The 21,769-nt window shown below is 45.0% G+C and overlaps 2 protein-coding genes across 3 annotated transcripts; both read left to right on the top strand.

Annotated features, from left to right (window-relative positions):
• Positions 1-9,833: 9,833 nt before the first annotated feature.
• Positions 9,834-10,713, top strand: LOC120696492 (protein transport protein Sec61 subunit beta-like). The gene has a single exon (XM_039979420.1). The coding sequence runs from the start codon at positions 9,934-9,936 to the stop codon at positions 10,252-10,254; it is 321 nt and encodes a 106-aa protein (XP_039835354.1). The 5' UTR covers positions 9,834-9,933; the 3' UTR covers positions 10,255-10,713.
• Positions 10,714-14,651: 3,938 nt separating this feature from the next.
• LOC120696491 (phosphoinositide phospholipase C 2-like) lies at positions 14,652-21,477 on the top strand. 2 transcript variants are annotated; one of them, XM_039979418.1, is made up of 9 exons: positions 14,652-15,287; positions 18,467-18,663; positions 19,043-19,178; positions 19,261-19,497; positions 19,575-19,798; positions 20,138-20,255; positions 20,436-20,588; positions 20,686-20,772; positions 20,880-21,477. In XM_039979418.1, exons 1-9 carry the CDS (start codon positions 14,925-14,927, stop codon positions 21,171-21,173), a joined length of 1,809 nt encoding a protein of 602 aa, XP_039835352.1. In that variant the 5' UTR covers positions 14,652-14,924; the 3' UTR covers positions 21,174-21,477. The 2 variants fall into 2 exon arrangements, with proteins under 2 accessions (XP_039835352.1, XP_039835353.1); XM_039979419.1 differs by lacking the exon at positions 14,652-15,287 and adding an exon at positions 16,068-16,109 and having other exon boundaries at positions 20,880-21,218.
• Positions 21,478-21,769: the final 292 nt, after the last annotated feature.

Raw genomic sequence — 21,769 nt, 5'->3', positions numbered from 1 at the left:
CCCTGGAGGACCGCTGCTGCTGCCTATGCCCATGCGTCCAATGCTGCCATGGCGCACCAGGTTGAGGGTCGCGCACGGCGCCGCGCGCCAGGGGGCTCCAGTACCTGCACGACAGGGCCGTCATCTACCGCGACCTCAAGTCCTCCAACTGTTGGTTTTGTTTTTGTTTGACCTCTGTCAACAACAAAGTCAGTAGAAAAATAGGGATATCTTATCCCTTGAGTCTAGTTAGTCAGAAATGCCTCCATGCCTAGAACTTTAGATCTGCTAAGTTTATCTAGGCGTTTATCATGTTTTAGTTCACGAAATTAAGTTTTTCTGTTAAGTCAGTGGCCTAAACCATCTCGGTTTTGGGTCAAATTTCATGCATAAGTCGGTACGAAGTGAGATTAGAAGGAGGGGATGCAAATTTCAGATCGAATCAAAGATTAATCCCGCAAATCCCCATCCCAAACCCTAACCCTAGATCAGTTTAAGTAAGATTAAGATAAGAAAGGGGACTCTACCTCCGGTGTTCGCGCGTGGCATTAGTCGCTGCTGCGCGTGGATGCCGGCGTCCCTCAGGGAGCTGTAGCCCCGCCGACCAGCTCGGCGTGGCGGTGCTTGCCTCGCCAGTGCATCAGGACGCGCCCCGAGCCGCGCCATCAGCTCGCGCATCAGTAGCGCCGCCTCCGCACCTTCAACTTGAGCCCTCGCCGGCCATCAGTAGCTCCCATCGCCGGCCATGGAGCTCCGGCGGAGCCCCTCGGCGGTGCGCGCGCGAGATGCACACGCGCCGCAGAGAGGGCCCGCGGTGCTCCGGCCCTTAGATCCCATCAGAGAGGGTGCGCGGGGAGAGCTCTGAGGAGGGGCGGACCTAAGCCGCGCGTCGGCCGGCGGCCGGCGGCGCTGTCGCCGCCGCTCTGAGCAGCAGAGCGCGCGGGGGAGAGGAAAGGGAGAGAATGAACTAGGGTTTCACCATCTCCCAATTTTTCAGCCTTTTATATCTCGCCCCAACTATCGTCCGCCGTCGGATGAGAGCCAACGGCTCAGATCGATCACTGGGAGGGGGCGGTGCGCGCGCCGAGCGGGCCGAATGGCCGGCCTACTCGTCCGCTGCCGGGCCAGATCGCTAACGGGCCGCCTAAGCCGCGCGCTACCTTGAGCCGCCCCCTGAGCCGCGCGCGCCTGAGCCGCTGCATTAAGCCGAGCCTGAGCCGCGCACATTAGCCGAGCCGCGAGCGCTAAGCTAAGCCGAGCCGCCATCAGCCTGAGCCGCTCATCTCTCTTGCTGGGCCGCGCCCTTGCCGGGCTGCGCCGCTTGCTGGGCTGCGCGCGCCTTCTGGGCCGCGCATTGAGGGTGCGCTGCGCGCACGCCTTCTGGGCCGCGCATTGAGGGTGCGCTGCGCGCGCAAGCAGGCCGCCAGCAGGCCGTTTCATGTTTCGGGCTGAATTTTAAGTTTTCTTTTATTTCAGTTTTCAGTCTCTTTTCAGTATTAAGCTTAGTTTATTTCTGCATCCATTTAAGTTAAGCTTGCATGAGTAATTTTTTAAGTAGTTGGTGTTTATTTCATGTTCATAAGTTTATTCCACCACTATACTTTGAGATGACTCTAAATAAATGGAACCACCGAGGATTTTGTTTAGAGTAAACTTGTGATTATTTCTAACCACCGTTGTTTAATCATGAGTATTAAGACGAAATTTGGTTTGTTTTCCCCACCGGTGATGCAAATTGAAATTTTAATTGCATGATTTTAATCAGACCACCGTAGGGTTATTATCATGCTTTTATTTGCATTTCATTGTATATGATTACTAAGATAAGTTTTTCCCTTGATTTTCAGTGACAAATGTCAATGTTGTGGCCTCCTACCTGAACAACATCGAGCCACTCAATGGAGCGAATTTTCCTGACTGGAAGTGCAAGGTCATGACATGCTTGGCTTGGAATGATCTGGATCTGACATTAAGGGAGGATAAGCCTGCTATTGCTGCAGGACAGACTTTAGTTGCTCTGGAAAAGTGGGCAAGATCAGACTGCAAGGCGTTTATGGTCATGTCTCAGACCATCAGTGCTGGCATTAAGGGCGCCATCCCCACCAAGGATGCGCAGGGAGCAAATCTGAGTGCTAAGGCCTTTCTGGCAAAGATTGAGGAGAACTTCAAGAGCTCGTCCAAGACTTATGCAAGCACTCTCATCATGAAGTTAGTGGCCTCTCAGTATGATGGGAAGACTGGCATCAGGCAGCACATTCTCAATATGTGTGACATGGCCAACAAGCTTAAGGAGATGCAGATGGAGATCTCTGAAGGTTTTCTTGTGCACTTCATCATGACATCATTGCCTTCATAGTATGCTGCATTTAAGATCAATTACAACACCAACAAGACTGTCTGGTCTATCAGTGATTTGATCAACTACTGTGTTGAAGAAGAAGAAAGGCTTAAGACTAAGAAGATGAAGGATGTTGTCAACATGGTTGACAATCTCAGCATTTCAGGCACTCCCAAGAATAAGCATGAGTCAGGTAGCAGCAAGTAAGGCCAGAAGAACTTTAAGAAGAAAGGGAACCAGAACTTTGGTCCAAGGAACAACAACAAGTTCAAGGGCAAGCAGTCCCAAGGTGGAAAGATGATGTGTTCATTCTGTGCTTCACCCAAGCATCTTCAGAAAGGGCTGCCCAGGCTTTAAGGAATGGCTGGAACAGCAAGGTAATATTAAGATTGATGTTGTTTCTTTTATTGATGAGTTATTCTTAGCATATTTATCCCCTAATGCTTGGTTAATTGACTCAGGTGCCACTGTGCACATTTCTAATTCATTACAGGTATTCAGTTCGATCCGAACTATAAGAAGGGGGGAGCGAAGCCTAAGAGTGGCTGATGTGAACATGATTGAAGTCGAAGGCGTTGGAAGCTTCACCTTAGAGTTGCCAGGCGGCTTCCAGCTTAATTTAGATGATGTCCTTTATGTTCCTAGTTTAAAGAGAAACATTATTTCAGTTTCGCGTTTAGATAAGTCAGGACATGTGTGTGAGTTTGGCAACTCGGTTTGCAACATTAAATTTCATAATATTAGTGTTGGCCTTGGCCATTTGCAAGGCGATCTTTTTTTGCTCTCTCTTGATGATAATTATTCTGCAATGAATGTCTGTGATGCGATGCATAAGCGTAAGCGTGAGAATGAGACTTTTTCGAAATTGTGGCACTGTCGCCTTGGCCACATTTCGAGGGGGAGAATGGAGTGTCTCATTAAATATGAGATACTTCAGGAGTTAGACTTCTTAGATTCATAGCAGTGCATCGACTGCATTAAGAGAAAATATGCTAAGACTATTAAGAAAGGAGCGACTAGGAGTACGGGCGTATTAGAAATAATTCACACAGATATCTGTGGCCCTCTCTCAGTCACATCAGTAGACGATTATGACTCTTTTATAACATTTACTGATGATTATTCCCGTTATGGACATATTTACCCCATTCAAAAGCGTTCAGACACTTTAGAAATATTTAAGATTTATAAGGCAGAAGTTGAGAAGCAGCACAACACTTCCATTAAAATTGTAAGATCAGACCGGAGAGGTGAATATTATGTGAAACACGCTCAATATGGTCAGATTAAAGGACCATTCGCTAAGTACTTAGAAGAAAATGGCATTAGAGCGCAATACTCTATGCCAGGCGAACCACAGCAAAATGGAGTCGATGAGCGTCGCAACCGTACACTGCTTGACATGGTGCGGAGCATGCTCAGTTATTCTAGTTTGCCTGTGGAGCTGTGGATGGAAACATTAAAAATAGCTGCTCACATACTTAATTGGGTTCCGTCTAAGTCAGTTCCGAAGACACCTTTTGAGCTGTGGAATGGGAGGAAACCATCACTTAATTATTTAAAAGTGTGGGGCTGTCCTGCTGAGACTAAATTATTTGATCCACAGCAAAAGAAATTAGATTCTAAGATGATAAGCTACCACTTCATTGGATACCCAGAAAAGTCTAAGGGGTACATATTCTACTGTCCTGGTCGTCACACTAAGTTCGTAGAAACCAGGCAGGCTGTGTTCCTAGAGGACTCAGGAATTAGTGGGAGTTTTCCAAGGAGGGAAGTGAGTCTCGAAGAACTATGGGTTGAGCTTCCTGATCCAGTAGTTCAAGAGCCCACAGAGGTATATCAGTTTGTACCACCAGTCATTCCTCCTGTTCAGGTAAGTGGCGCCATGCCATCTACTGCTGTTCAGCAACATCAGAACATGGAGCAAATGGTTGGGAACCAGGCGCAACCTGCGCCACAAGATCAGATTCCTCAACCAAATCCTCAACCAGTTGCGATTGAACCAGTAAGAAGGTCGCAACGGGCAAAGAAATCAGCTATTCCTACTTATTATGAGACATACTTAAGTGAAGATGTATATGATATCGGGAATATAAGTGACCCCTGCCACATTCAGACAGGCAGTGTCAAGTGAGAATTCTACTAAATGAATTAAAGCCATGGAAGATGAATTAAAGTCTATGAGTACTAATAAAGTATGGGATTTACTAGAAATTCCTATTGGAGTCAAACTAGTAGGCTGTAAGTGGGTCTACAAAACCAAACGTGATTCCAAAGAGAAGGTCGAACGATTCAAAGCTAGACTCGTAACAAAAGGGTTCACACAGAAGGAAGGAATTGATTATAATGAGACGTTTTCTCCTGTGTCTACCAAAGATTCTTTTAGAGTTGTCATGGCATTAGTTGCCCATTTTGATATGGAGCTGCATCAGATGGATGTTAAGACTGCATTCCTAATGGAGACTTAAATGAGACAATCTTTATGGCACAGCCAGAAGGTTTTGCCGTAAAGGGTAAAGAATATATGTGATGCAAATTAAAGAAGTCCATTTATGGACTTAAGCAAGCGTCCAGGCAGTGGAACCTTAAATTCGATGAAATCATTAAGAAATTCAGATTTAAGGAGAATGATGTGGATAGTTGTATCTACGCCAAAGTTAAAGGTGGAAAATTAATAATTCTAGTATTGTATGTGGATGACATACTGTTAGCGTGTAATGATAAGAACATGTTGTATGAGACTAAGAATTTTCTCTCATCCAACTTTGATACGGAGGATCTTGGTGATGCCTCATATGTCCTTGGCATTGAGATACACCGAGATAGAGCCCAAGGAGTACTAGGATTATCTCAGAAAGCTTATATTGAGAAAATGCTTAAGAGATATAAGATGCATAAGTGCAACACTTCACTTGTTCCTATTCAAAAGGGCGATAAGTTTAGTCAAGCGCAATGCCCTAAGAATGACTTAGAAAGAAAAAGAATGAACAATGTTCCTTATGCATCAGCTGTCGGAAGTCTGATGTATGCACAAGTCTGTACGCGTCCAGACTTGGCATTTGCAACTGGAGTTTTTAGTAGATATCAGTCAAATCCAGGATGGGCTCACTAGGTAGGTGTCAAGAAGGCGTTAAGATATTGCCAAGGCACCAAAGATTACATGCTCACATATAAGAGGACATACAATCTTGAGGTTGTATGTTACACTGATGCTGATCTTGCTGGTGGTGAAGATGATAGAAAATCCACTTCTGGGTATATCTTCACTCTGGCAAGGGGAGCAATTTCATGGAGAAGTGGTAAGCAAGGTGTAACGGCTGCATCTACGATGCAAGCTGAATTTGTGGCATGTTATGATGCAACGGGACAGGCAGTGTGGCTTAAGAATTTTATTCCGGCATTAAGAGTTGTGGATAGTATCTCGAGACCTATCACAATGCACTGCGATAATCAATCTGCAGTATTCTTTTGCGCAAACGATAAGTTGTCTGGTGGTTCCAAGCACATTGACCTCAAGTATCGTGTCGTGAAAGATAGAAACCGGGACCACACAATTAAGATTGAGCATATAAGTACTACAACAAATATTACGGGTCCGCTCACAAAAGATTTATCACCAACCCTCTTTCAGAAACATGTCCTAGGTATGGGTTTGGTTGATACTTTTGATCAGGTCCTGGTTTAGGGCCATTAATATTTCCCCAAATAAGAATAAGAATCCTGACAAAGTTTTTCAGTAAGACTATGGGTAATGTTGTCCCAGTATGCCGTTGTGCTGCTGACGATGCATTGGTCTGATACTTCCTGATTTACGGAGGATGAATTTTAGTTTAAGTTAAATATGAGTTAGTGACATAATAAAATTAAGTTTAAGTTAAGAAAAAGTTGTTGACCTTCGGTCAAGGGGGAGAATGTTGGTTTTGTTTTTGTTTGACTTCTGTCAACAACAAAGTTAGCAGAAAAATAGGGATATCTTATCCCTTGAGTTTAGGGAACCAATCTGCGATTGCTTTGATCGGGAGGTAATCCTTAGCCCATTGGGCTCGGCCCTGGGCCTACAGTGCTTATAAATAAGATGTGGTTGACCACAGGGTTGTATAACCTATTATTTTCACCACCCACCGATCAATCAGAGCAGTGGAAGGCTCAGAAGCGCGAGCACTACCTCCGGGGCCGTGGCGGTGGCGTCTTGAAGGTCGCCGCTACACCGCCAGGACTCTCAAGGAGCGTCTGCGCTACATCCCCGACGCCGTCAACATCGGCGACGTCGTCACGTCTACACCTACTTCTAGTGACGCCATGGACACCACTACTGCTGGTATAAGATCGAATCTAATCTATTCTGTATCAGTTAATGTACTAGAGATGATCTACTGTTGGATTAGTGAACCTGGTGAAGTCAGAGCTATCTCGCCGACCACTACAGCCCAAAGCTCTCCGACTTCGGCCTCGCAAGGCTGCTCCCGCTGCCAAGTACCTCGTCGTCGTCGTCCTCGTCCTCAGGCGGCAGAGACTCGAGCCGAGTCATGGGCACCTACGGCTACTGCGCCCCCGAGTACCTCCGCACCGGCAAGCTCAGCGCCAAGTCCGACGTCTACAGCTTCGGGGTGCTGCTGCTCGGGCTCATCACCGGCCGCCGGGCCATCGACGCCAACCGTCCCGACGGCGAGCAGAGCCTGGTGGGATGGGCGGCCACCATGTTCGGCAACCCCACCAGGTTCCACGAGCTGGTGGACCCGCGGCTGGTGATGGCCATGCAGGGGCCTCCGTCGTCGGAGCTGAAGCAGGCCGTGGGGTTGGCCGCCATGTGCTTGCAGGACAACCACACCCTACGCGCCGTCATGACCGACGTCGTCGTCGCACTCTCCTTCCTCGCTGCCTCTTCGGCTGGTTCTCTCCTCCATCATGCTGCTAATGCCTAATGCTAGCTAGAATGGTGATCTGATGCATGCATATAGACAGGGGCGAAGCCACGGCGAGATCGACCGTGGTGCACACCCTACAGAACTGACAAACTTTCCTATGATAATATGGTGAAACAAAATTTAGTTAGTGGTAAAAAGAAGTTTACCCTGGTGCACGGGCACCAGGGAAACCCAACGTGGCTTTGCCCCTGCATATAGACATGCATTCCATCCATCGTTGTCGGTACCCCAGGACTGGGGTACCCCTTCTTGCTGTATCTAGGCAAGAGCCTTGTAGTTATCCTTGACTACGTCCAAACAGCCGGACCCCTGTGGTCCGGAGTCCTGATCTCTCGGCGACGGTTCCGGACCTGCCTCACGACTGGGAAAGGTCCGGGAACGACGCGTATCCCGGAAGAGGCGGGCAGCCCGAACCGCCGGGGCTCCGGACCTCCCGAGGGGTCCGGACCCCTTGTATGGTAACCGGACCACTCGCTAAGGGAAGAAGTCGACGCCCTGCCTCGGGGTGGTCCGGAGCGACACGTGTCTACAAGTACGACATTTCAAGGCCGCTTGGTCTCCATACTAAGCCTCACCCACCACTGCATTTATTGTGGTAGGTGGACACCCGCATTGATGCGGTGGAAGCCAAGGCGATTCTTTGACCAGGAGGCACTATTGATCGCGTGTTACCAAGATAGTGGAGCCGCAGGCGCCGCCCACGCCGCGCCTGCCAAGTCTGCCATAACAGATGGATACGACGGCTCGGCTTCACCCATTATGACACCTACATAATAGCCTCCACAGGCTACGCCGCAAGCTACGCTCCCCCAACGGACACCTTGGTGACGGGACAAGAGAAGACCACTGTAGCGCTAGCAGAGCGTATCGGAGGAAAGATCCGTAACCACTGTACCCATCTGAATACTCTGCATAGTATGCTGCGCAATCACGTTGGGCCCACCTGTCGGGGCCCCAACGTCCTATGTATCCGCCCCCTTGGTCTATAAAAGGGGGCGCCCGCTAGAAGGAAGACTCAGGCTGGGTGAGAGCCAAGGCCCGGCAGAGGATAGATTCATACACAACCACCGTGTTCGGCAGGCTGGAGCTGGAGGCTGGAGTTGGAGTAGTGTGAGAGAAAAACACTGTTACCTGGCTGGTGGCTGGAGGCTGGAGCTGGAGTAACGTGAGAGAGAGTTACTGTAGGGCTGGAGGCTCAATCCACCAGCCGAACAGGGTGAACAGAGATTAAAACTTCTCCCAGTGGACGTAGGGTATTACGCTCCGGCGGCCCGAACCACTTTAGATCGTGTGTTCTTATGTGCACGCCTCAGAGCTAGATCAGCCCAATCGCCTAGTACCTCCCCGAGTACTCCCTCTCTGGGAATAGGCGGGTGCGCTCCGCCACCCGGCTGTGGGTACCCTAGAAATCTCACGACAATCGTTATGCATGGATCGGATGCCATATGTAAAAAGTCCACGCTAGCTAGCTGTCTAGGGATTACGTACTACAATCTAAGGGAAAAGCAAAGACAAACAAATGCTTGGCTCTTCCATCAAATCCTCATATCAGAGCTTGTTTTCTTTTATATATGGTCCTATATATATATATGTATATATATATATATATATGCTTAGGCCGTGTTTGTTCAGAATTTTGGAAAGGTTCCTTCCACCTTTCTTTTGAACATAACTCACTTTGTTCAGCTGTTTGTGACGGGTGGCCGGTGCAAATTTGTTATGAAAAATAATATTACTGGTTGGCTGGTAGCTGGTGGTTGGTGCAGGCCCGGGCTCATGGGGCGTGCGGCCCGTGCGCCCGCACAGGCCCCCAATTTTCTGGGCCCCCAGAATCTGAAATGGCCCATTAACTAGTTATGGGTTGAGGTAACTTGTTCTGAGCTTCTGACATGCTTTAGTCCTACCTGCGCAGCCCAAACGCAAATGACCCGTAGCTAAAAAAAAAAGAAAGGTCCGGCCAGCCCAAACACAATCGACGTGCAGCCCAAAAAAAAAGTCCGGCCGGCCGGCGGCCGCTTGTTCAGTGCCCTCCGAGGCTCCGACTTTGGCGATTCCAGTTTCGCTCGACAGAAGAGACGGAGACGCCGGCCGAGACTCCGGCCAAACAGACGGAGACAACAAGTCGGCAATCCGCAGGACCAGGGCGTGCCACAATCTACCTGCAAACACCGCCGCCGACGCCACCGGGGCCGCGGTAGGCAGAGCGCCAGAATCGGAGCGGCGGAGCCGCAATCCACAGCCCACAGGCGTCAGGCGATCAGAGCTGAAGGAGAAGGTAAATAGTTTTCTTTTTAATTTCCAATCGCCAACTGTATTGATCTACATGTACTTGTATCCTTTTAATCTTAACAGATTAATTATAATTTTGTCCTTTAATCTTTTGTGTTAGAAGGACCGATTGAAGTCATGACTTCTACGAATCTAGAAAATATGATTCCGACAGCAAAAAAACGTAAAAACAAACAAAGACTAATGATTTAACTCAATCTCAAAAAGAAGCTATGCATAGATTTATTGTAAAAGAATAGTAAGTGTCCTCTCTAATAACCAGATACTTGTCATCAGAGCCCTACACTTGATCGCCGGAGAACCCTACACTTGCCCCAGTCGTCTCGTCTCATCTCAGTCGGCAGCCGAGAGAGTTTTGTCCCTCGGTCTCTCCCTCCACAGATCCCGATTCGATCAGCCGCCATGGCCCGCTCCTCCTCGCAGTCCCAGTCCTCCGTCGGCGGCGCCGGCGCCGGAGCCCGCCCGGCCACCGTTGGCCCGCGCGGCACGGCCGCAGCTGCCGCCGGCATGCGCCGCCGCCGCGCCACCGCCAGCGCCGGGGGAGGGGGCTTCTCCGGCGGCGGCGGGAGCAACATGCTTCGATTCTACACCGACGAGGCCCCGGGCCTGCGCCTCTCGCCAACCATGGTACTCGTCATGTCGCTGTGCTTCATCGGATTCGTCACCGCCCTCCACGTCTTCGGCAAGCTCTACCGCTCCCGCACCGCAGCAGCCTCCGCGTGATCCATCCCATCCCATCCCTCCGGCGCGAGTATCATCAGATCACAAGGTTTTCAATATATCATCATCAGTCTACTTACTCTTGTCTTGCCTAGCTTTCCTTCCTCTGCTAGATCTGGAGAGAGATGAATGGAACCCTACAACTTAAATGATGCCCTTTCTTTTGCCTTGTTCTTCCCCTTTCCTTTTTTTAGTGTCTTTTTATTTACTCCCAGATGCAAAGAGTTGTGCCTAGTCACTGTAATCATGGGGATTGCTACAATTAATTTTGCATCTCAGTAACTTAGCGTGTGCTCCAGGAATCGTGCATCTTGCATCTGAATTTGTTACTTGCTTAACCATCCATCTTTGTTTGCTGGCATTAGAAAATTGGATTGGATGGCTCCTTCGCCCTGGTGATTACATCTTGTTATAATTTCAGGAGAGTACCTATTACTATAATTATACTTCAGTGCTTCTGTATCTTGTGCAAGCGTTTGTTCAGAAACTGTAGCTTGCCTGATTAACCTTTCATTTAGTACCTGTATCTTGCATACTGGTCTCAGTTACAAATAAGTACTTGAGAACTAAACTTCCTGACATAACTAGTTACTCCCTCCGTTCCAAATTGTAGGCCCTTTTGGCAAATTTAAATACTTAGTTTTTGCTATGCATCTAGATAAACATTATGTCAAGATACATAGCAAAAATTATGTATCTAGATTTGTCAAAACGACTTACAATTTGGAACGGAGGGAGTACATCAGTATGTCGATGGTTGAGCTCAAATATATAAGTATCTGAGCTGCCCAGCTGTTGATCATTTACCATGCAACCTTCTGTTCAGAAAACATAGATTGACCGCCTCTTTTTAACCTAGTATACATATAACTTGGTTGCTGAGTTTAGGGATTTGTATACGAGAGCTTTCATTTGACCAACTTCCTGAAAGGAAGACAAAATATTACTGAATTTGTAAGCGTTGATATCAGTATGCCAATTGAGGCTTGGATGATTGAGTTAGAATTTACAAGTATCTGAGCAGTCCAGGTGCCCCTCATTGCAATACACATGACCTGGTACTTGTTTGTCCCGGGAGAATCTTGATGAAGGTTTAGGTATGTTTTGAAGGGATGCACAATGCTTATATTTATTTAAGAACGCAAAATGTTTCCCATGATAATAGCAGCTAACCTTTCCCATCAAGAAATGGCTTCTATCTATTTTGCATAAATGCTATGCCAATTTTCAGGCAACTAAGGAATCGATTCTGTGACAGTTGCAAGCCATATGTAGTATAGTATAGCTGGTGTCTCTCTCGTTATGGGAAGCCTTTCTCAGTATGTTTCTTTGACATATACATGATGAATGTGTAATGATCCATATGGTTGACAGTGCTGTTTCATACTATATTGCTGTCTATGGTAGTGGTGTTCTGTTCTCCATTCATGAGATTGAGTGAGTTGCAATGTTGAACTGCAGTGCCTTACTCCAGCTGTTAGTGGACTCCAGCCCCTAGCGTGTGAAGTCTGTTCAGGGTGCAGGGTATCTGCCACATCTCAAGTTAGTTGTTGTAACCTTCAATGAATGCTTAGAGAGCTTTGAGTAGTCATATCCTATTGTTGCGGCTATCTTGATTTGTGGCTGAGAGATCTTTGAGTAGTCTTGATGTCTGCCATGCCATGAGTGTGTGTGAAAACTTGGGAGCAGGTTAATGTTGTATCTGTGCATACCACCAAATTGAGGGAAGGAAAGGGTAGGTGACTAGCTCATGGTTGAAGTTACGGATGAGAGCAGATATATAGTACTCCATTCACTTTGTTCAGCTGCAATCAGCCAATAGTGTTTTTCCCTTGCACCAAACGAGCCACGAGCCTGCAAGTATTTTTCTCTCACAGCAAATCGGTCCCAGCCACGGCCAGCCGAAAGTGATATTGAAACGATGCATTCTGGCTAGGCTGCAGATTGGCAGAGCTTGCACAAGGAAGAGATGATGATAGTCATCAGTAGTCGCATGGAACGAATTGAATGCCCTTATCTAGGCAAATGTCAGCTTTGATTCGTAGAGATATGAAAGCGATGAGATATGCTACTAGAATAAATCTATCACGGAAAAATCTTCTTCTCTCGCTCTGTTTTTTTTATAAAAAAGAAATGAGAAAGGAACAATCTAATCCTGCTGCTACTAGGTAGCTAGGATAAATATCCGTGCTAACCCCCAATAAAATATATTCTCATTACAGGGGGATCCCTCGTCATTTTTCTGAAACAGAAAACCTTTCCTGGCCTCCGCAAAAATTTCAATTCGTGAAACACATTAACTCGTGATTTTGGGACAATTAAGGAAGTGAATGAAGAAAAGAAATGGTAAGTCATGTCATGTAATGTAATGTAATGCAAATCCAAGCTGAGAGAAACGAAGGAGTAGGTGTGAAACCGAGGCCAAACGGGAATCTTGTCTTGAACTAACGAACGAGCATAATATGGGTATCAACACTTGCATGTACGGTAAAACGTTGCGGCTGGAACCAAGCAATCATCAATCATATATACACACCTATCCTATCCTATCCTGTAAAGCTTGTCGAGCCAGCCTAGACAACACGGTTAGTTGTGATGCTTCACTTGACACAGCTGCTGCCATTAAGATCAAATAAATAAATAAAAACAAATCCTTGTCGACCTGCATATATTATATTGCTCTTTTTAGCGGAAACGACTCCTTTCTAAATAGTTTATTTTTGGTAAATATTTCACTTGAAGTAGAGTAACAGAGAAGCCTCGAGTGCACATAGCTAGCTAACTCGTGGTGTGGATCTATCTATATAGGTAGATTAGATGCTCCGTTGGTGGAGGAGGAACCTGATGAGTTACGTTGCTACTTCTACTTGACTTGGAAATTCTCAACTAGCTAGCAGAATAATAATATAAGTCCCCCCATTGTGACCGTTTTGAGAGGAAAATTCTGCCACTTTATAATTTTTTTTGTCAATTTGCACATGATGTGCTAATTAAGATATGATGCTTATCCTCTATGCTGGGTCTACAAAAAAATAAACAAAAAAATTTGTATTATCAGTTTGAATTTGATGCACATTTACAGAAAATATAGTTAAAGTTGGTGGAGCATGTGAAGCATGCGTACATGAAAAAAAATGTTGTGCATAAGTGGTGCCACATGTGCATTATTATTTATATCTCACAAGGAAAGAGAATGGTATATCGGCAGCAAAAAGAGGTGTGGGCAAACTTCTTGTTTTTAATCTTTCATCACATTTTTCAAAGTGTACGTATAGGAGGTTTGGGTCAAATATTGGGAATATAAATCATGAATAACTTTTAAGTTATTGAGTTTGAAAAAGTGAAAACCATATGAATAGATTTGTTTTAAAAAACACTTCATAAAAATATACATATATCACTTTCCAACAAATATTTTTTAATAAAAAAAGCAGTTAAAATTATACTTTGGAACTGTGTAGCTGTTCTAATATCTTCTATTTTCTATGTGGAGGAGTACACTACATTCTACATTTATAATTTCTTTTGATGTATAACATTTAGGCCCTGTTTGGTTCCAGGGACTTAAAAAAAGTCCCTGGGACTTTTTAGTATTTAGAAGTATTAAATAAATATTAATTATAAAACTAACTGCAGAACCCTGGGGCTAAACTGCGAGACGAATCTAATGAGGTATATTAATCTATGATTAGTGAATGGTTACTGTAGCAAATTATGTATTAATTAGTCTCATTAGATTCGTCTCGCGAAAAAGCACTCAGCTGTCAAAAAACATTTATAAACAGATTTTATTTAATACTATAAAATAGTAAGATTCCTTTTGATGTGATAGGGACTTCTGAAAAAAGTTTGGTTCCAAAACACCCCCTTACCTACCTGGAGAGGAACATTAATAGTTGTCCATCTTAAAGACTGAATAAACATCAATACATGTCCTTGTGATGGTTGCTTGCATTGGACTGAGCTCACATGACTTGGCTGCGTCCGGTCTAGCTGGTGAGGTCAAGCTTGTTCACATTAGCACCGATGATGATGGCAAACCAAAGCACGGATATTTATATTGGTTGATGATGAAATTGATTTGTAAACTAAACTCTTGTAGCTCGAAGTCTACTCTTAATATGTGTCATGATTCTAGCTGGCCTAAGTACAAAATGAGACGGAAGGAATAGTAGATTTTTTTGCGAAAGGAATAGTTGATTTGTGAGAGAAGCAGGGGGGTTTTGTGGAAAATAAAGGGCCCGCCTTTTTGAAAGGGTGCACCGGTGCAGTGCAGTGCCTCTCGTGGTTGATTTGTTTTTTTGAAGTAAACTTCTTGGATTAATTAATTAATTACAGCAAGCAAGCAAGCACAGAAAGGAGTAATGGATTAGTAATTAATCCCTGCAGGCAGCACGGGACAGGAGAAGTCAGCAACTGCCTGCCTGTCCAACGCCAGGGCCAGGCTCCATTCTTCTTTTCTTCTTGACCTCATCTCTCCTAGTCGCAGCGCTGCATCGAGTCGAGTCGAGTGACTCGAGTCGAGTCGAGGAATCGTCTCATCCTCAACGCGGTCTCAATGGGCACCACCACCTGCTGCTCATAAGCAGGAAGCATCCAGGGGTCGAGTGGAAGGAGAAGAGGAGACGACCGCATCCAGATTCCAGAGTTCAGAGAGAGCAAAACAAAGCAAGATGGGGAGCTACGCGTACAAGTACTGTATGTGCTTCACCCGCAAGTTCCGATCCCCCGACGCGCAGCCGCCGCCCGACGTCCGCGCCGCCCACCTCTCCTACTGCTGCGCCCCTTCTTCTTCTTCTGATCCCCAGCACCAGCAGGGGCAGGGGCATGCCCATGGCCTCCGCCGCTTCCTCTCCCAAGTCCAGGCCGAGTCACCCGCCGACGTCGACCGCATCCTCGCCATCCTCGCACCCACTTCCGCGGCTCACGGAATCGCCCGCCTCGTCCACAGGCCGCCGGCGCCGGCGCCGCCCACGCTCGACGACTTCTTCGGATTCCTCTTCTCCGCCGATCTCAACCCGCCAATCACTAACCAGGTATGCTCCTCTGCTATCACTTACGTATCTGCTCAATTACATTACATACAGTAGATGATGATTGTTCATCTTGATCCGCCGGTTTGGTTTTTCATCTACTCGCTCTCTCCTACCAATAGTTGACTTGCTGCTTCCATGGAGCGTGGTGAGGTCAACTCCATCCCTCCCTCCTCAAAGATTCCATTTTTATTTATTCCACAACCTTCCTCCTCCTTGGGATGATGGATGGCAATGGGATGGGATAGCGACGGAGGGAATGACCTTCATTCAATTTCAATCGCTGTCCCTCTCGCTCTCTCTCCTTTCTCTATGTATCCATCTCTTCTCTGGGCCAACTCTACCTGCTTGCCTGTCCGCATTCCCTTCTAGTACAGGTACAGGGGGTGCTGCTCAGTTTTGGACACTTTTTGCTACCATTTGGTAGTATTGTTGCACTCTGCTCTCACATTGCAGCTCACAACTACATAACCGACTACAAATGAGGTCATCAACAAACTAATCATTACACACATCAGGTTACAAGTAGCAGTACCAGTTCTTTTCACAACACAGGCAAATCTGCATCAAATTCAGGAAATTTACTATTATGCTTGACTACTCAGAAACTAGTGAGGTGACCCGTGCATTTGCGCGGCTAGTATTGATATTCTAAATATATCTTATATCTTTTTATCTAATTATTATTTATAAACTTAAATCTTTCTCATCACATGCTACTTACTTCAGTAATTAAGAGTGCTTCTCTGCTGCTAGTGCAGTGGTGCCTCCTTTTGCCTACATCTTTCGTTGTCAGTGATGTGGCCGTATAGCAAGCTCACAACGGTAACCCTGTCACGACTGCCTATCTCCTCGATCTTAGCTACTACCATTCGCTAGTAGTAGTGGCATGTTTTTTATCTGCCAACCCTTGCAGCTGCCCACTGCTCAGTTCAACTGACTCGGTTGTTCTTTTGCTAGCTTCTCTACTTTATGATCTTCTTGGTCGTCTGTTGCTACTATATTTAATTTTGTCATATGTTGCATGGCGTCATGCCTCCATAGTCTAGTTTCTGTTGTGGAACAATTGATCCAAGTTTCTTGCTTTTTGAAAGCCAACAAATCTCCATAGTGCAGAGCACAAGATTCCATTTAGAATTTTAGCAACCTATGTTTATGTTTAAGCCTAATGAGCTTACTATACCAATCATGGTCTGATCGATATTGTCCTAATTCCTGATCTGCTTGTGGTGTTAAGTTTTTTCTGAGCTTGTGGTGTTAATTGTAAGGTGAGGTAATGTCTTGTAGCAATGTGGGCAACAAACTTTTGGAGTAATGTCAAGAACTCTCCATCGGCAAGGACAGTGATGCAGGAGGATTGTGAAAAAGGATTAGGTTGGACGTGCAGTGACCTTGTGCTTGCATTGGGTCTGCGGATATGCACGTCAAAAATCACCAGTAGGCAGTAGATGATGGACAGTCTCCAGACTCCACGGAGGATGAAGAACCTTGCGGCGCGGCGCTTACCCTTGCTCTTAGCCTCCAACTCTGTGATCCTCGTCGCTGGCCCAACTTTGGCCACCCTCTCATCATGATCACTGCAGGCCATGTGGTAGTCTAATATAGTGCAAAGCCTAGAATTATTTTGTTTATTTTGACTAATAATAATATAATCATGAAGGTCCATTTGGATTTTTGGTGATATAATAAGATATGTGTGGTAAAACATGATAATTGTTTGATATATATGCAAAACGATGGATAGATTTTTATTTATAAATAGAAATATATTTTAATGGCACCGGTGGGTAATTTATAAATATGTATATGAGTATTTTGGACTATTTTTTTTCGTAATGACAGTGGTGGGTAATTTCCTATTAACATAGGCCTACACTAGGGGTCAGCATTGAGCTCTTATTTATTTGATTTAGTGATGGATGAGGTCACAAGAGATATACAAGGTGAGATCCCTTGGTGTATGCTTTTTGCTGATGATGTGGTGCTAGTTGACGAGAGTAGGGCATGGGTTAATTGGAAGTTAGAGCTGTGGAGACGCACGTTAGAGTCGAAAGGGTTCATACTTAGTAGGATCAAGACCGAGTACATGATGTGCGATTTCAGCGCTACTAGGCATGAGGGGAGAGACGTTAGTCTAGATGGGCAAGTGGTGGTCCAGAAGGATACTTTTCGGTATTTAGGATCGGTGCTACAAAAGGATGGCGACATTGATGAAGATGTTAGGCATAGAATTTCAGCTGGCTGGTTGAAATGGCGGCAAGCTTCTGGCATCCTTTATGACAAGAGGGTGCCACAAAAGCTAAAAGGCAAATTCTATAGGACAACAATTCGTCCGGCGATGTTATACGGTGCTGAATGTTGGCCTACAAAAAGGCGACATGTCCAGCAACTGAGTGTATCAGAGATGCGGATGTTGCGGTGGTTTTGCGGGCACACAAAGAGGGATAGAGTCCGGAACGAAGTTATTCGGGATAGGGTCGGGGTGGCACCAATTGAGGAGAAACTTACCCAGCATCGACTGAGATGGTTTGGACATGTCCAACGAAGGCCTCCTGAGGCGCCGGTGCGTAATGAGGTTCTTGAGCGGGTCGATAATGTAAAGAGGGGTAGAGGTAAACCTAAACTGACGTGGGATGAGTCGGTTAAGAGAGAACTTAAGGATTGGAATATCTCTAAAGAGATACCTTTGAATATGAGCGATTGGAGACTAGCTATCAATATGCCTGAACCTTATTTATTTCGGGTTTCATCTCTAACCTACCCCAACTTGCTTGGGAAAAAAGTCTATGTTGTTGTTGTTGTTGTTGTTGTTGTTGTTGTTGCAGTTGTTGTTGCAGTGGTGGGTAATTTCAATTTTTCATTTTTCTCCGATTAACGTGGGAATTTCTAGACCTTGAGAGCGAACGTGGAAGCTCCGTTTGTTGGCCAAATAATAAGATAAGATAATAGATGATCCAAATCCAATGGATGTGCTTGACTTACTACCAACTGTCATCTCGGTTCAGAGCTCATAACTAAGAGTCTAAGACCCGTTGCTCTGTATATTGAATGCAATGGTATTTAGGCTCTTATACAGAAGATGTGCTTGCTATTGCTCCCTTGCATAGCATGCAGTTAATTATTCTGCTTCTTCGTCATAAACTCTGCCTCATCGCTTACCATTACTTCCATTCTTCCCTCAGGTTCACCAGGACATGTCAGCCCCGTTCTCTCATTATTTCATATTCACTGGCCATAATTCCTACCTTACCGGGAACCAGCTCAATAGTGACTCCAGTGACATCCCAATTATAAAATCACTACAGAGAGGTGTTAGAGTCATTGAGCTTGATATGTGGCCAAATTCTTCAAAGAACAATGTTGATATTCTTCATGGAGGGTATGAATTCCATTCTTTAACCATATTGATTTTTTTTTTCGGCTCATGGAATGATTACAGCATATTTTTGCATTCTAAAACAACTTCATATCATTTGAGGATGACACTTTGGGTACACATAAAAAACCCGAAGTGTGCGCAGTTTATTGCATGATATACCACGACACCCTTTCTCCAAAATGAAGGGAAAATGCATTTTTTTCTCACTACACAACAATGTAGCAAGAACAAGAATTTTCCCCACTACAAACCCCTGCTCAATATTTACACAGTCTAGTTTGTTATAAATAACCCATACTGCTTGAATTTGTAACCAACCTTTTTCTCTTTTACTCTGCAAAATGTTTCCCTGACTCTTATTTTTCTTGGCATTTGAAAGGACATTGACTGCCCCTGTAGAAATGATCAGATGTTTAAAATCAATTAAAGAATATGCCTTTTGTGCGTCCAATTATCCTCTTGTTATTACTCTTGAGGATCACCTAACAGCAGACCTCCAAGCCAAAGTAGCTGAGGTGAAGTTTACTTACTGTATCATTTTTTCCTTGCATTTCCCACCTGTTTAAAACATCAGTTCTAACTTGGAAATTACTATAGATGCTCATTGAAACGTTTGGAGATCTTCTTTTCATCCCTAGTTCAGACCCATTGAAAGAGTTTCCTTCTCCAGAAGCTCTAATGAAGAGGATAATAATCTCAACTAAACCCCCGCAAGAATACAAGGAGTTTCTGAAAGCTAAGGATAATCAGAATGGTAGTGGAAACATAGCTGATTTACCAGACCAAGGAAGCCTGAGGAGAATAGATTCAAATGCCGATGAATCTGATGGAAAGGTCTGCAATATCATTGCCTTTTCAAGACAGGCACCCATTGTTTAACACGCATGAAGTAAACTTATTGTCATGAACAGGATGAACTAGATGAGCAAGATGAGGAAGATTCTGATGAGGACGACCCCAAATTTCAGCAGGATACTGCCTGTGAGTATAGGAAATTGATCACCATCCAAGCTGGCAAACCAAAAGGCCATTTACGGGATGCTCTAAAGGTAGACCCAGACAAAGTCAGGCGACTCTCTTTGAGCGAGACACAGGTAGCTAAAGCGACAGCTTCTCATGGCGCTGAAGTCATAAGGTAATTTGTGTGTACCAATATCTAATTCTATTTGAAGTCCAATGCACAAGAACACCAGAAGATTTCGTATCAAATTGTTATACTATCAGTTCTATGGGTTTTATAAACTCAGTGTTTAGCTTATGCCTTTAAATCTTTTTCCTCTGTTTTAGACCATAGGGGCTCACCAATGTTTCTACTGTAGTCTACAGTTCGTAATCCGGTAAAAGGTCAAGCTCCCATTGTAGCCTACAAAAGATAATTGATACAAAGTTTTCACCATTAACCAATCCCAAATTGCATATCTTCAAGGTGTTTACCATAGTCCGCAGACTTGCTGAAGAACTTAAATCTATTCAGGTTCACTCAGAAGAATATACTGAGGGTGTATCCAAAGGGCACAAGGGTTAACTCTTCTAACTATGATCCAATGAATGCCTGGATTCATGGCGCTCAGATGGTTGCATTTAACATGCAGGTGGGATTTAGTTTGTAACTGTCAGTAGTTTGCCTTTCTTCATGCCTTTCATAGTCACATAGTGGTTACTATTAAGTTGTTTGGCTGAACTAGGTCTCTTGCACAGCTGTCAATCTGTATTATAATTATAATCAATATATGTGAAGTAAAGCATAGTGTCTTGTGTTTTCATTTTTTCAGGGGTATGACAAAGCACTCCGATTGATGCAAGGATTTTTCAGAGCCAATGGGGGCTGCGGGTATGTTAAAAAACCTGACTTCTTGCTAACGACAGGTCCAAATGGCGAGGTATTTGACCCTAAAGCTAGTTTGCCTGTGAAGACAACTCTCAAGGTAGGTATATGTTTCCAAGGCAGTCACAGCTGATCTTGTTGAAAATATCAATGAAGATGCTCCAGCATAGCAGTAAAATCGTACAATGTGGAAGCAGGTTAAAGTATATATGGGAGATGGGTGGCGCATGGATTTCAGTAAAACTCATTTCGACTCCTTCTCGCCTCCAGATTTCTATACCAGGGTAAGGCAACAAGGATGTTGAATTGGTTCTTGGTAGACAGTGGGTTACATTGTGGGACGAAAGTTGTAGCTAAGAAGGTCCAATATACATGCTGTCTGAATAAACAGGTAGGGATCGCTGGAGTGAAGGCGGATAGTGTGATGAAGAAAACGCGGGTCCTGGAAGACCAGTGGGTGCCGGTGTGGGACGAGGAGTTCACGTTCCCGCTGACGGTGCCGGAGCTAGCCCTGCTGAGGATAGAGGTGCAGGAGTACGACATGTCGGAGAAGCACGACTTCGGCGGGCAGACGGTGCTGCCGGTGTGGGAGCTGAAGCAGGGCATTCGTGCTGTGCCCCTCCACGATCGCAAGGGCGTCAGGTACAAGTCCGTCAGGCTCCTCATGCGCTTCGATTTTGTCTAGGCATCAGCAGCAGTCCATAGTTGTGTCAGCCAGTCAGTGAGAGATTGCGTTTCTCTTTCTTCTTCTTGTTTTTTTTTAAAAGAATTCTTGTGCATCTAGTGTGATTGTGTTGTGTATTATACGTAAATGTTATGAAATAGGAATTATTATTACTAGTAGTGTATACTTCCATCTCCATGTGATTAGTGTAGATTAGAGTAGGGGGTGTTACTTCCATCTTGCGATCATGAATGTACGTATATACTATTGATTTTGTTGGAATAATGGAAGGAAGCAGCACATCGGCTGCTGTATTTTGTTCGAATTTGATGTTCTTTCAGAAATTTGTATTTGCTCCAATTTGATGTTCTAATTGTTGACATGCATGTCCTGGAACTTCAAGCATGTCATGATCTGATCGACATCCTTATCCATTTCGTTGATGTGGGTCCATTCTTTTTATTGTTTGCATTGTTTGTACAGAGATGTTGATTTACAACTGATATATTATATATTAACAAATCTCGTTAGCACTTGTTATGAATTCATCCGCACGTTATGAGTTCATCCTTACGATGCAGTTGTGTACTTTGCCAAACATTTATTTGGATGTCTTT

This window comes from Panicum virgatum, chromosome 3K (assembly GCF_016808335.1).
Source record: "Panicum virgatum strain AP13 chromosome 3K, P.virgatum_v5, whole genome shotgun sequence".
Classification (NCBI taxonomy): Eukaryota; Viridiplantae; Streptophyta; class Magnoliopsida; order Poales; family Poaceae; genus Panicum; species Panicum virgatum.
Note: the sequence above shows the minus strand (reverse complement) of the source record. Positions and strands in the feature narration are given on the sequence as shown.

Excerpts from the sequence above, each read along its gene's own strand:
- LOC120696492 (XM_039979420.1), top strand. The coding sequence starts at position 9,934 with ATGGCCCGCTCCTCCTCGCAGTCCCAGTCCTCCGTCGGCGGCGCCGGC.
- LOC120696491 (XM_039979418.1), top strand. The coding sequence starts at position 14,925 with ATGGGGAGCTACGCGTACAAGTACTGTATGTGCTTCACCCGCAAGTTC. Across the intron at positions 19,179-19,260 it reads TCCAAGCCAAAGTAGCTGAG|ATGCTCATTGAAACGTTTGG; the intron begins GTGAAGTTTACT and ends AAATTACTATAG. Across the intron at positions 20,773-20,879 it reads CTCCAGATTTCTATACCAGG|GTAGGGATCGCTGGAGTGAA; the intron begins GTAAGGCAACAA and ends CTGAATAAACAG.